The sequence below is a fragment of the Scyliorhinus torazame genome, chromosome 12 (assembly GCF_047496885.1).
Source record: "Scyliorhinus torazame isolate Kashiwa2021f chromosome 12, sScyTor2.1, whole genome shotgun sequence".
In the NCBI taxonomy this organism is placed as follows: domain Eukaryota; kingdom Metazoa; phylum Chordata; class Chondrichthyes; order Carcharhiniformes; family Scyliorhinidae; genus Scyliorhinus; species Scyliorhinus torazame.
This window is the reverse complement of record NC_092718.1, coordinates 208,973,508-208,988,800: the sequence shown is the minus strand read 5'-3', so window position 1 is coordinate 208,988,800 and position 15,293 is coordinate 208,973,508. Positions and strand designations below refer to the sequence as shown.

At 50.1% G+C, this 15,293-nt stretch overlaps 1 protein-coding gene across 14 annotated transcripts in view; it reads right to left on the bottom strand.

The window, feature by feature from the left end:
* The window catches only part of msi2b (musashi RNA-binding protein 2b), a 603,647-nt gene that overhangs the window by 74,203 nt on the left and 514,151 nt on the right, over window positions 1–15,293 (bottom strand). For 8 of the 14 annotated variants that reach the window (XM_072469818.1, XM_072469819.1, XM_072469820.1 and 5 more), the window contains one exon: window positions 10,705–10,821. The exons of 1 other annotated variant lie outside the window; for it this stretch is intronic. In XM_072469818.1, the coding sequence (XP_072325919.1) occupies window positions 10,705–10,821 (117 nt within the window). The remainder of the gene's footprint in view (window positions 1–10,704; window positions 10,822–15,293) is intronic. 5 more of the 14 variants (XM_072469821.1, XM_072469831.1, XM_072469826.1 and 2 more) reach the window with 1 other exon arrangement.

Genomic DNA, 15,293 nt, shown 5'->3' with positions numbered 1-15,293 from the left:
AAATACTCATGTACGTGCAAAGTCAATTAAAGACGATAGAGAATCTCACCAGGTTTGTTTTCCCCGAGGGCAGTTTGCAAACAATTTGTCTTACTGGATTTTGGTCATTGACAGAAAAAAAACGCTAGCTGTTGGTTCCCTAAATACTCAAGATAACAAGACATCGAAGTTACATCGAACGAGGGCAGCACGGTGGCGCAGTGGTTAGCACTGCTGCCTCACGGCGCCGAGGTCCCAGGTTCGATCCCGGCTCTGGGTCACTGACCGTGTGGAGTTTGAACATTCTCCCCGTGTTGGCGTGGGTTTCGCTCCCACAACCCAAAGATGTGCAGGGTAGGTGGATTGGCCACGCTAAATTGCCCCTCAATTGGAAAAAATGAATTGGGTATTCTAAATTTATATATAAAAAAAGAAGTTACATCGAACTTACGGCACAGGAACCATGCCGGTGGTTGGGCTTTCATGGGAGACACCTCCTACTTCCCTACATCTAACCGCATCAGCAGATCGTACAAGCATACGGATTCGGAGCAGGAGTAGGCTACTTGGCCTGTTGAGCCTGCTCCACCATTCAATAAGATCCCGACTGTGTCCCTGAGTTCTGGTCTCCCCCACGAGGGGTAACAGCCTCCGCCCTGTCAAGGCCCCCTCAGGATCCTACATCTTTCAATAAGATCGCCTCTCATACTTCCAAGCTCCAATGGATACAGGCCCAACCTGTCCCACTTTTCCTCATAAGGTGAAAGTCGCCACAGCCCCAGAGGACCATAGGCTGCTCTCCTCTTTTGAGAGAGAGAAAGAGCTGATTGGTGGTGATTTAACCTGAGGGCCACCACACCTCAGGCGAGGGGCAAGGTTGAGAAGGCAGGGCCTTCATGAATAACTTCGGCCGGTATGGGGATTGAACCCACGCTGTTGGCGTCGCTCTGTGTCATGAATCAGCTGTCCAGCCAACTGAGCTAACGACCTCCCTCCCCCTCATAAGATAACCCCCTCATGAATTAGTCAAGTGAGATAGCCCTTTCTCTCTCATGTGCTTGCAATGCTTCTTCTTAAATGCATCTGTGCTATTCACCTCAACTACTCCCTCTGGTCATGAGCGCCAAGGTCTAACCACTCTCTGGGTAAAGAAGTTTTTCTTGAATTCTCTTTGCATTCATTAGCGATTATCTTATTTATGTCCCGGTTTCTGTTCTTGTACACAATTCAAAACATGGTCCCTGCATCCACCCTATTAAACTCTTTCACACCCTCAAAGACCCCTTTCTGATCCTCCCTTGGATTCCTCTCTTGCAGAGAAGGAACCTCAGCCACTTCAATATTTCTTGACGGTATAATCTCTCAGTTCTGATATCATTCTAGTGAAGCTCTCCTTGCACCTTATCCAGTGTCTCTATATGTTAGACCAGAACTATTCCCAGCAGTGCAGCAGGTAATCTGATCACGGTTCGGTACAAGTTTAACATAAATTCTCGGCTTTCCTGTTGTACTCCTCGCTTGTCATCAGAGACTTGCAGACAAACTGGCCTCTTGGGCACTGACCCCGGGAGCTGCTGACATGCAACTGCCAAGGGCCTGTGACACCTACTTCAGCAGCAGACACGAGGATAAAAGTGAGCCCTTTGGTATGGCTTTCACGCTCTCCGTTTTTAAAAGATGTTTCATCAAGGTGAGTGTACCTACAGTGGGTGCACCTACTGTGACAATATGTGTATTGTAAGAATAACGAAGGGTTAACAATTTACATCCAACCACTAGATGGTGATCAAACGCATACCCGTGGATCTCGTGATACTCTTGATTCGGGGAGAAGGTTGTTGGTGAATAGTCGTGTTATCAGGAGCTCTGTAGTTAGTATCATAGTTTTAGTTAATCTGTAATCTTTTATATTTTAGCAAGCAAGACGAATCTATCTATTTTGTAGTGTAAATAAATTAGCTTTGTGCAAAACATAGCTTGATGTTCTTTGTGAGACACACTACACTTCAAAGCCATCCTCATTAAGAAATCAAAGAACATCACACCGTCGCCTCGAGAAGGACTGCAGCAGTTCAAGAAGGCAAACTAGGGATGGTCAATCAATGCTGGCCTAACCAGCGACGCCCTCTTCTCGTAAATGAATTTGAAACATGTTTTGGAGTCGCGCTGTGTGATATCTATGTAGGAAATGCTCAACGCTCTATTTTAACAGATGCATCCGCAGAAGCATTGAACCACTTATTTTCGATGGAAGGAATATAACCCAAATTGCACTGAACTGGTTAGAAGTGCCAGCTGGATATTTCGAACGTCTGGGGACTTGAGGCACCTTCGTTCATCGAGGCTGCAAAGTTTTCAGTGGCCCTGCAAATCTTCAGATGCCTCAATCCTCTTGTGACACACCCCAGTCCACCCCAACCCTGTGATTCTCTTCTGAAAATGTAAAGATGAATCCTGTGAGGGGTGTGTTTTGATCCTGCTGTTTCTGGTCTTATGCCAGACAGGGACGGAATGACATGGTTGAACCACACAATTCGATCAAATGTCATGACTGGCTTTTTTCTTTTTGTTACAGAGCAATGAGATACCGCAGTGTATATTTTATATATAAGTGGCTACTCACCCCCGCCCCCCCCACATCTTTTTTTAATCACTCAACGGCCTGATTCTGTAAGGCAGCAAGAATCTATGGACGGGATATTCTCCGGTCGCGTCCTCCCGGATTTTTGCGTTGTCGGCATTTCTGTTCCTACGGCGGGTGGATCCAGCCCTATATCACTTGGTAATACAGAACTTGGACATTGCTGAAAAGAGAGCCACGTTGCTGAGGCTTTTTCGCCTTGCACCCATCAGGACAAATGCAAGAACGCCAAATTTCAAGCCATCACAACAATTTATACTGCAGGAGAAAGGGGTACTGATTGGTTGGCAAGTGGATTCGGATTGGCTGAGGCATTGCCTTGGAGAATGCAATGGGGGATCCTGGGTAATTCAATAAAGGTGCAAGGCTTGGCCATATTCCTTTTGTTTGCAGAGAATGCATCCCTGCGTACAAATGTATGTCACTTCTAACAAGTGTCAATGAGCCAAGTTACAAGCTGAACTGAAAACCTTTGGCAACATGTCTCTCTCTGTCGCAACATTCAAGAAACTACGTCTTTATTGAGAAACGTGGGACGCAAGAGTGACCTGACAAGGATCTTGCTGAGAAGTTAACATCTGCAGTTACGAGGAATAGTCAAACTCAGTCACACAAAGAGAAGAAAGTGGATATAGGAAGACCGTAAAAGTGCAACAGAGCTTATACGACACATGCCACCAATATCCAACTTGAACACATGGCCTGAGGGATAGAAGGTTTCAAAGGCACCAGCTTCAGTTTTGGGTGGGAAAAAACCAGACATGCTTGAAAATCCACTCAAACCCAAACCTAAACCCAATTTTACGGGAGAATTGCACGGTGGGTTGGTGTTTTATTTATAAAACCAGATAATCGGGCGGGAAGCCTTGGTCCATCACTTGTAGAATCATAGAATTTACTGTGCAGAAGGAGGCCATTCGGCCCATCATGTCTGCACTGGCCCTTGGAAAGAGCACACCACCTAAACCCACCCTATCCCCGTAACCCCACCTGATCTTTTTGGTCACTAAGGGTAATTGATCATGGCCAATCCACCTAACCTGCACATCTTTGGACTGTGGGAGGAAACCGGAGCACCCGGAGGAAACCCACGCTCCCACGGGGAGAACGTGCAGACTTTGCACATACAGTGACCCAAGCCGGGAATCGAACCTGGGACCCTGGCGCTGCGAAGCAACAGTGCTAACCACTGTGCCTCCCTGCTGCCCACATTATCTAATGAAAATTGTCCACCCAACGTTTGGGGGGGATAAATAGGCAGGAGATTCAAGAAAAAGTTTTGCTTAAATAGACAAAATTACACTTGTAAGAGGGACAGTCAAGGGTAAATTCTAGCAAGTGAAATTTGGCCTCCTCTGAATCGATATTCCTAATTCCACCCTGAAAAGCAAAACTCCTCAACACACCGAGTCTCTACGCAGTCAGCTGATCCCAACGGGAGTAACATTAACTGAACTAGCTCTGGCCTCTGCATTCCTGGATTGGAGATGGAAATTATTAGGCGAGGCTTCCCACCCCTTCTCCCACCCCCATTCCTGACAGCTGACCCCAGTTGGGAAAATGGGAATGTGCGAACGGGATTGGGATCAGAATTGACCACCCTCTCCGAGGGTTGCTTCGCGCAGGGGCAATGTCCACCTCAGGTGGCGGAAGAGCTGCCAACACCTGTGGAAATGTGCCCACTCCCCACCAACCCTCAGGTACATGTAGGTTCGATAGGGCTATATGGAGGGGGTGGAATTGACAGGGGTCAATGACTCCCGAGTTTGGTTTGAAGCAGTTCCTCCCTGAGCACTGCAGGCACAGAATAACTAATAGCAGTCCACAGATTGCAAAACTCTGGGACACCCGGCAATCAAAGGGCAGAGTTGGCAATGGTGGAAATCTGGTGAAGGCAAAGCGCGAGAGGGGGGTGGGGGGGGGGCGGTCGATAAGGGAGCAAGTGAGGAGAATGTCTTGCAGAAGATTAACACGATGGAAGCGGGAAGATGAACCAGACTGTAAAGTGTAAAGGGTACAGGGAACAGGGGGCACAGTTTTTACCCAAAGAACAATGGGGGCAATTCTCAATTGTCCTTTGTAAAATACTGCTTAAACATGCAAATAAAGTCAGAACTATTCGCAGTAACACGTACTGTCAAGCGATTGAACAGAGATGGACGACAGTCCCAGCCTCACCCAAGCACATTTGGGAGAGGAGATAGTGGGGAAGGAGATAGGGTGGAGGCAGGTGAAAGGGAGCATCAACAGGTAGACTCAATGGGCCGAATGGCCTTCTTCCATTCTGTACTATTCTACGAACAGATCCAGCATCATGGCCATTACAGGGGTCAGTCGAACACATTGAATGCAAGCATGCAAGTCCGTTCCAGTGTCACAAAGAACATACAAAACTAAAGAAGAGGAGACGCAGGCAGAGGACAGTGCGGGTGTTTATGAAACTTGGGAGGCACAGAAAGAAACTGAAGAAGGGAAAAGGATTTAAAAGAAACAGGTGCAAAAATTGAATGAAAAACAAATAAAGACGACATTTCTCCAGACTAGGTATGAATTTCTCGTCTCCTCCTTATTTGGTGGGCAGTGCGTCTTTTGTTTAATGTAAAGGACAAGCGACATGCAACTAACGGAGGAAGCTGCACATTGACAGGATTAATAGGCGAGGACAAACCTTCCTGCTGAGCACGCTCAGAAGAGTGTCTGAGATGGAGGTGCGCAGGTCCGAGTGTAAGAGAGGTGGGAAACACTGCCTCAGAAACACTCTCTCACAGCAGCCCCAACCAATCGAGAAAAAGAACAACAAAAAAAAAACATAACTACTCACACAGCCACCGACAGAGTCATGTAAGCTCACGCGATTACAGTCCAGCTGGCAGATCTGAGGGACGACCCAGGCAGCCTGAGATGGCGGGCACGTTGGAGAATGAGCCAAAACTCCAAACCCGGATGGGACAGGATTGCGTCCCTGGTGCGTTGAGGTGCACCTTTCTTTCTACCCTCCCCCCCCCCCCCCCCCCCCCCCCCCAACGCTCCCAACGCCCATTCGGTTTCCGTCCCGCCCTCCGTTCTTTCCCTCCACCCCCCCCCCCCCAAAGTCCAAACCCAAACTCTGACTGAGTGGGTGGGGTAGGATTGACTTGACCCTTGGGTGTCTGCCACTTGTGGCTCTGAGCCGTGCACTGAAGACATGGTGAGGGAGAAATGCCAGGCACATTTTCTTCCCTCTTCCATCCCAGCTAACACTCCTCCAACGGGAACGCGAAAGAGAGCAGGATTGTCACGACCAACAGACACCGAGTGGCCATGTCAGCGATCCGCAGTGCCTCGTGGACAGGATCAAGGCCTTGTATAAAATGTTTGGAAAATGAGGGAAAATTGATGTAAAAATAAGGCTTTAGCGGGACACTTTCCAAAATGTTTAACTCATTTCCACCGCAGTTTCTTGTCAATTGATTAAAGGCCACCTCCACAGCTTGATTAAAAATACTGAAGTAGCACGTCAGAACGAGATTTTGTTTTCCACACCCCGGCAGCCTGGGTTGGTTCACCATAGGGCAGCTGAGGGGAAGAGCAGATTGATTTAAGGAGAGGTTCTGCAGTTGCAGGGGTAGGAGGAAGCGGGATTAGTTTTGGAATGTCCCAACAAAGGAGACCAGCACAAGCTTGAATGAGATGGAAAGTCACTTCCAGTGCTGGAAACATCTATCCGAGTGTGTGAGGAATCCCAACTACTGGTGATTGTGGGATAGGAAGCTAGGTAACCCAATTTGGCCAAAGGCACATGATAGGTGACATGCTAAGTAGCATATATTTACAAAGTGACATTAATAGAAGCGCGTGGGCAAAACTGTGGCAAATGCATTTTAGTGTCGGCAACCACAAAATAATACTGTTAAACAGACAATAGGTAAAGAGAGGGCTGTCTCTCTCTTTCTGCAACTTCCTAAGTGTGGCCCGGCCAACCTTCCCGCAACAGGACTCAGACCGAGGTCCACGATGATCCTTAATCTGGCAGCCTGGCTAGGATGGAATGATCTCAGCTTCTGACCTGTCGCTTGGGTTCGATGGCTGTAGTAAAGGAATAGCTCTTTCCACAGCAGAAGAAACAGAGATTTCACTGTTCCCCCTCACCTGGCCAGTCCGTTAGATCCGAGCGACACTGGAGCCAAGGTCGTGGGGGCGCAACAGAAAATAAGACTTGCGTTTATCTAGCGCTTCTCATGGCCTCACGATGTCCGAAAGCGCTTTACAGCAAATGTAGTCACTGCTGTAATGTTGGAAACCCGGCAGCCAATCTGTGCACAGCAAGATCCCACAACAGATACATGATGAGAACCAAGTAATTAGTTTGACTGGTGTTGCCCGAGGGACAAATAGTGGCAGGAGGCACTGGGGAAGAACTCCCCTGCTCCGTTCTGAAATGATGTCGCTGGACATGAGAGAGCAGGCATGGATTGATGTCGGAGCTGCAAAGCAGTACCTCGGACAGCGCAGCACTCCCTCAGTCTTGCATTGCAGCATCAGCCTGGATTTTCTGCTCAGGTCTCTGGGGTGGGGGTTGAACCCACAACCTTGTGACTCGGAGGAGGGCAAATGCGGCCCATTGGTTCACGGCTCAGGACCATGAGGAGTGTGGCTTCACCCTCCAAGCTGAGATGGGTGGATCTTTGCTGAATTACGTTCAAATTTCAGCCAATAATAAAATGACATTTGGAGCACACGACAGCAACTGCCTTTCCTTTTTGCTTATTAAGGGACAATTTAACGTGGCCAATCCACCTACCCTGCACATCTTTTTCGGTTGCAGAGGGAGAATGTGCAAACTCCACACGGACAGTGACCCAGGGCCAGAATCGAACCCGGGTCCTCGGCGGAGTGAGGCAGCAGTGCTAAACGCTGCGCCGTGTTGCCCTGCAACCACCTTTCCAAAGCGTCGGGCAAGATTTATAACAGCTCGGTTTCTGGCTCGTCTACAAGTTAAATGAAAGAGTTCAAATGGAGTCTGGGGTTCTCCCCCGCTGTTTGGCGCTGTGACTCCCGTCCAGAGGTCACGCGGTTCAAAATCCCAACCTCGAGCGCAATCTGTACCCAGCAACTCAAACTGGTCAAAGCGAAGCAGCTTGCCTGGAGGAATCTCCGTACACAGCACTGCAGGTGAAGCGAGATCTTCACGAGAACATGGGTGGGAAGCAATGGGCCCCTGGCGGAAGAACGCAATTTCTCAGGGCAGTCGGTGATCAACAAGCAAAATGGCTGCCCAATGGAAAATGGACGACGTGGTTTGGAGACAAGCAAGAGTCGTGGCCGGGGAGCCCAAGGAGGGGGCGACTGGGTGCACCTCCTTCTCCCTTTTGCTTCACGCATCAGCATGTCAGAGGGGGGGGGGGGGTAAGAGAGAGGCAAAGGAAATAGAAGAAGGTGCAAGGTGTTAAATGTCCTCAGAGCTCCAGTTAATAAACAAAGCTAGATTTGGTTCGATTCATGTGAGGGTTCCCGCACCTCTTGTTTCGCTCACTCACTCTCTCAGGTAGCCACCGGCCTGGGAGAGGAAGAGGTCACGCTGGGGATAGAGGGGGCGTGCATTCATCCATCCAGGAGTGCAGTAGGGAGGGGTGGCCACATTAATGATTTTGTCTTCTGCAAGACCTGTCTGCGCCCTGCTTAATGCAGTGCACAGTGCAAATATTTGACATGAACTGTAGCTAAGTCTCATTCAACAGAGCTTAAAACTGTCCAGAGATATTATGTGAAACATCTGCTTCACCTCATGAGGCTAAACAAAAATGGAATGAGAATTTCTTTGGAGGTTGGCCACCAGCCCTCAAATCTACTGAATATCGGTACCCAGAACACATCAGGACTGGCGCTGTCCTTCAAACCTGCCAGCCAGGGTAATCTCAAACTCCATTAAATTTTGGTTTATTGCAAAATCATTAACACCCGCATACACTTTTTTTTTGTAAATGAGTCAGTCATAGAATTGTCAAATGCTCCATTCTGATTTAATCTTTTATAAACAAAAAAAAATGGCACCAAAAGCACTCTGATTAAACAATCGAAGCAATGTTAAAATAAATGTGTCCACTCTCTGAGGCCTGAGGGGTCATGGGCCAGCTTAGCTGGTTAGGGAGGGGGGGGAGAAGTTGGAAAATTGGAGGTTGGGGGGGGGGGGGGGGGGGGGGGTTGCGTGGGGGAGAGAGAAGGGGGAGGGGTAGAGCAAGAGAGCAAAAAAAGAGGAAGAGAGACAGACAGACAGGATGGGGGATGATGGGAAGTGGGGAGAAAGAGGTGATGGGAGCAGTGTACGGATGCAGGAAGGGGGTGGGAAGCGAGATGAATATGGAGGATGAAGAAGGAGAAGAAAGATTTTTTTTAAAAAAAATTTAGAGTACCCAATTATTTTATTTTTTCCAATTAAGGGGCAATTTAGCGTGGCCAATCCACCTACCCTGCACATCTTTGGGTTGTGGGGGTGAAACTCACGGAGACATGGGGAGAATGTGCAAACTCCACACGGACAGTGACCCAGGGTCGGGATTCGAACCCGTGGCGTCAGCGCCACAGTCCCAGTGCGAACCACTGCGCCCCGTGCTGCCCTCGAAGGAGAAGAAAGAGTACGGATAGTCACTTGGTAGCACAGAATTCGAGTGTTGCTGGATAAAAAGACATGCTGTTGAAGTTTTTCATTTTGCACTCACAAGAAGACACAAGAATGCCAAATTTCAAAGGGAACAGCAATTTATACTGCATGATAAAACAGTGGCGACTGGTTGGCAAGCGGACTCTGATTGGTTGAGGCGTGGCCATCGAGAAGGCACCAAGAAACAGTCATTCCCCGAGCTTTTGTGCAAACTCAAAAAAAGGCAAGTTGACTCTGATTGGTCAAAACAATGCTAGAGGAATGCACCGTACTCAAATAGTCCATACTTGCAAAACGCAGAACACAGAATCACATCTAATGTGGGATACTGTGATTGGACAGCACTTATTGAACAATCTTGAGTGTGTTAAGAATTACACTAACACCAATTTAAGATTATCAGTTGAGCTCACAATGTGGTACACTTATGCTTTCCAGAAGCTACATAAGATCATAGGCAGGGCTCTGTCCTCTGTAAGCAGAAAGAACATGTTCAGCCACTGCGTTTTTTTCAATTAAAACATTGGAGACAACTGCTGCCTGGTGCATTCTCAATGCAATACCTCGATAAATCAGCGTCCACTTGGCAACCAAACCACATCCTTTTGTCTTGCAAAATAAATTGTTGGTCCCTGTGAAATTTGGTATTCTTGCATCTGACCTGATGAGTGGCAGGTGAAAAGCTTTGACGTGAACCTTTTTTTTCAGCAAAGAGGTCAGAGATGTGGAAAAGGAAGGACGTGAACGAGGAAGACAAAGAACAGAAATGAGGAAGAGCCCGGGTAGATAGAGAGGCGAGAGAATGCAGACAGGACAGCAAGAGTGAATGTAAAAGAGAGGACAGAGAGGTGAGAAGGAAGCATGGAAGAGGAGGCAGATGGATCGGAGAGAGACAGAGTCACACAGGTAGGGAAAGGGCCAGCTTTTAATTTAGGTCACAGAGACTTGAGGAAGTGGCAGTAATTCCAAAAATAATAATTGCTTCCTCGAAACCTTTCTCAATTGTTCTCAAGAAAAGTATAGGATTGAATGGGGCCCGAATCCAGTTACTGGCCAATGACCGTACTCAGGATCACAGTTAAAACCAGCACACATAATTCTGGACTGGCAATCCTTTGCAAGCAGCACATGTTTGCATGGAACGTAATTTTGGAAGGGTGCCTTAATCCTTGTCCTCCCTTTAAAAAGACAAGCGACTGATCTCGGGACCCACCCCCTCATTTGTTGCAACATGCTTAGGAGCTTGTCTTAACGACGGCCTCCCCTGCTACTGTGCCCCAGGCCAGCTCACACTTGGGTCTCTGCTTGAAGATTTAGTTAACCCCCCCAAACCCTCCCCCCACACACACATTCCCCCCACCCCAGGAGAAGAGCAAGGAACCGACAGAGAACCGACAAGAGACACGATGGACAGCTGCAGCCACACAGAATACCGACAGAGCTTTACCTGCCCCTACGTTCTGAGGGTATGCCATGTAGCCGCCTCTTCCACGGGCGCCCCTACCTGAGCCTCGTGCCGCTGCTGCCGCCGCTGCCACTGGGCCGTAGGCCGCTGCTGGGAAGCCTGAATGGGGGAGGGAAAGAAACAAGAGGAGGATGTGTAAATCTGCCTTCGATAGAATCATAATGGCGCGGGAGATGGCCGTTCGGCCCATTGTCCCTGTGCCGGCCCTCTGAACGGGCTATCCAATTCGACCCGCAACCCCCACACTAACTCGCCATCAGCTAGCCCCCCCCCCGCTTGTTTTATTGATAGCCTTCAATCTCTCTACTCTCGACAGCCAATCCTCCTGCCGTGCGGCATTCAAAGACATCGCGAGCGTTCGCACCGAGCGCCTTTCGCAATCTCGGGATGTTCCCACCAATAACCTTTGTTCCAATATAAAAGTGAAATACTGTGAATGTTGGAAATCTGAAAGTAAAACAGAAATGCTGGAAAAACTCAGCAGATCTGGCGGCGCCTGTGGCGAGGGAAGCTAGAGTTAACGTTTCGAGTCCCTATGGTTCTTCTTCAGAGCTAAAGGTGGTGGGTTTTATACCGTATCAGAGGGGGTGGAGGTCAGCGATTGGTGGGAGCTAGGAGAGATTACAACAAAGGTGCGTAGGTCACAAGACAGAGGGAGCGTTAATGGAAGGACAAGGTGTTAGTACAGTGGCTAGCACAGTTGCTTCACAGCTCCAGGGACCCAGGTTTGATTCCCGGCTTGGGTCACTGTCTGTGCGGAGTCTGCACGTTCTCCCCACGTCTCCGGGTGCTCCGGTTTCCTCCCACAAGTCTGGAAAGACGTGCTTGTTAGGTGAATTGGACATTCTGAATTCTCCCTCTGTGTACCCAAACAGGCGGCGGAATGTGGCGACTAGGGGCTTTTCACAGTAACTTCATTGCAGTGTTAATGTAAGCATACTTGTGACAATAAAGATTATTAAAAAATTAGTGGTGGCATAAAGGTAAGGGGCGAAATTCTCCCGAAACGGCGCGATGTCCGCCGACTGGCGACCAAAACGGCGCCAATCAGACGGGCATCGCGCCGTCCCAAAGGTGCGGAATGCGCCGCATCTTTGGGGGCCGAGCCCCAACATTGAGGGGCTAGGCCGACGCCGGAGGAATTTCCACCCCGCCAGCTGGCGGAAACGGCCTTTGTTGCCCCGCCAGCTGGCGTGGAAATGACATGTCGGGGCGGCGCATGCGCGGGAGCGTCAGCGGCCGCTGAAATTTTCCCACGCATGCGCAGTGGAGGGAGTCTCTTCCGCCTCCGCCATGGTGGAGACCGTGGCGGAGGCAGAAGGGAAAGAGTGCCCCCACCGCACAGCCCGCCCGCGGATCGGTGGGCCCCGATCGCGGGCCAGGCCACCGTGGGGGCACCCCCCGGGGTCAGATCGCCCCGTGCCCCCCCCCCCAGGACCCCGCCCACGCCGCCTTGTCCCGCCGGTAAATAGGTACTTTAATTTACGCCGGCGGGATAGGCAATTTATCGGCGGGACTTCGGCCCATCCGGGTCAGGAGAATCGAGCGGGGGGGCCCGCCAACCGGCGCGGCCCGATTCCCGCCCCCGCCGAATATCCGGTGCCGGAGACTTCGGCAACCGGCGGGGGCAGGATTCACAGCAGCCCCCGGCGATTCTCCAACCCGGCGGGGGTCGGAGAATGATGCCCCAGATATCAGAATGTGTTAATGGGAGAATAAAGGTCAGTGGTTGGTGAAGGCAAAGCTGTAGAACAAGTGACAGATGGCCCTGTTTGACCCTGGGGTGGGAGGTTGGGGGGGGGGGCGCTGTCATTGGGCCAAGGTAACCTCCATCCTCTTTCCAAATGAGAGTCTTTCACATCATGTGAACCCTTGTCAACCGAGGGCCGGGTGACGTGGCGGAGGAGACTCGGGTCCAAACCGCAATCCGGGTGGAGTCAGCTAAACTCACTGAGAGCCGTGTCAGGGACAGCAACTCCTACTCCATAGTTCAGCATAGCTCAGAAAACAAACCGGCGAGGCCCGCAAAGGGTTAAACCCGTGATTCTTTGCTTATTAGCGGCTCAGAAGGCTCCGGAGACCTCGGTGCATCGTGGGAATAAGGCTGCCAGCCCCATTTAAATGTTGCTATGGCGAAGAAACCCATTTCCCAGGAGTGATGAACTGGATTAATTACCCGGCAGATTTTCCAGCTCCTTCGAAGAGAAGCTCCATGTTAAAACAGTCAGAGGATTTTACTGTGGGATTCACAGTAAGTTCCGGATTAACCGGTCTTACATTTTGCCCTGTGAGTGAGGGACTCTGACAGATCTATCTCTCAACCCAATTCGTTCATTTTGTAGGTGGTGGGGGGGGGGGGGGGGGGGCATTGCCTAACCTGCGCCTGGATCTTACCCACAGGGAATCAGGCTGATATCCTTCAAACCAATCACCCCTACCACCCCCCCCCCCTCTCCCGCCATCCTTGCCCACCCTCCTCATGCCTTGTAAACTCATGTCCTGTGCCCTAACCGCATCAAGGTGGTAGGGGGGACGGACGTTGCAATGCAGCCCCACTAACCCCCCCCCACCCCCCCCCGCCAAACCCAAGCTGCGATGAGCACGAGCAGACCATTCTGTGCTCATCCAACATTTGGCACTGAACAATCACAAAATCTAAGGAGGCTATATTTGGGAAGGCGATGGTATAGTTGTATTTTTTGAAATTAATTTACGGATTGTGGGCGTCGCTGGTTGGGCCAGCATTTATTGGCCATCCCTTCAGAGCTGCCTTCTTGAACCGCTGCAGCCCCTGAGGGAATTATGACCCAGTGACAGTGAGGGACACGCGATACATTTCCAAGTCGGGGTGGTGAGTGACTTGGAGGGGAACCTCCAGGCGGTGGGGTTCCCAGGGATCTGCTGCTCTTGCTCTTCTAGATGGTAGCGGCCGTGGGTTTTGAAGATGCTGTCCAAGGAGCCTTGGTGAGTTTCTGTGGTGCATCTTGGAGATGGTACACACGGCTGCCACAGTTCATCGGTAGTGGAGGGTTTGAATGTTTGTGGAAGGGGGAGCAATCAAACAGGATGCTTTGTCGTGGGTGGTGTCGAGCCTCTTGGGTGTTGTTGGAGCTGCGCTCATCCAGGCAAGTGGAGAGTATTCCCTTACACTCCTGACTTGTGCCTTGTAGATGGTGGACAGGCTTTGAGGGGTCAGGAGGTGAGTTACTCGCCACAGAATTCCCAGCCTCTGACCTGCTCTTGTAGCTGGTGGCCTAACTGTAATGCCACCGGACTAATAATCCAGGTGTGCAGGTGTTGAAATCCCACACTGGTAGCTGGTGGAATTTTAATTCTTAATTAAACTTTTTAATAAAAATGTGGAATTGAAAGCTAGTCTCAGTAATGGTTGTCGTAAAAACTCATCTTGTTCACTAAGGTCTTTAGGGAAGGAAATCTGCCGTCCTTACCCGGTCTGGCCTCCGGACCCACAGCAATGTGGTTGATTTTTAACTACCCTCTGAAATGGTCCAGCCACTCAGTTCAAGGGCAATTAGGGGTGGGTAACAGCTACACCCACATTCCATAAAAGGATAAAGAATATTTATATGCTGGTCCAGTTATTTATTTATCTTTTTAAATATAAATTTAGAGTACCCAATTCATTTTTTCCAATTAAGGGACAATTTAGCGTGGCCAATCCACCTACCCTGCACATCTTTGGGTTGTGGGGTTGAGACCCACGCAAACACGGGGAGAATGTGCAAACTCCACACGGACAGTGACCCAGAGCCGGGATCGAACCTGGGACCTCAGCGCTGTGAGGCAACGGTGCTACCCACTGCGCCACCCTGCTGCCTCTTGGATGGTTCAGTTATGGCCTACTCCTATACCTGGGAGGGAAGATGCAGGACAAAAAAATGGGTTCCTAATCGAAACTAATACAAGAACATTTTGGACAGAAGATAGTCTGCCAATACTAGCGATCGCTTCTACTCATCTGGAGAGGGGGGGGGGGGGGGGGGGGCGGGTTGGGAGGGTCTGCGGGAGGTAAGCGATACTGTCTCATTCCGACCAGCTCGACCTGAGTATCAATGGCCACAGAGTTGAGGGAACAAAACACCAGCCATTGTGCCTTGGGCGCACACAAGCAAAGAGTCTGGAGAGCGTTAGGCTTGGCTACGAAGCCTGCCACAGTCAAATAGCCCGGAGAGCGTTAGGCTTGGCTACGAAGCCTGCCACAGTCAAATAGCCCGTACAACATGAATAATGAATGCCTCTTTGATCCAGGTCCTGAAGGGCAGTTGGCACCGGTGGAATTGTAGCCCATGTGAGAGAGGATGGGACAAATTGAAGAACTAGAGAGGGTACAAAGGAGGCACACTAGTGATGGACTGGTACAAGGCGAATGGCCACTCGGTCCCTCGAGCCTGCTCTGCTATCCCGATTTCTTTAAACGGGGAGCACATACTCCACAGGCAGGTGCACAACCTCCTGTTGACAATTTTCTCCATCTGACACACAGGAATGTTCCGGAATTCGGAGCTGCAGATGGTGGGAAATATCCACATCTATCAGCCCCTCTGCAGGAA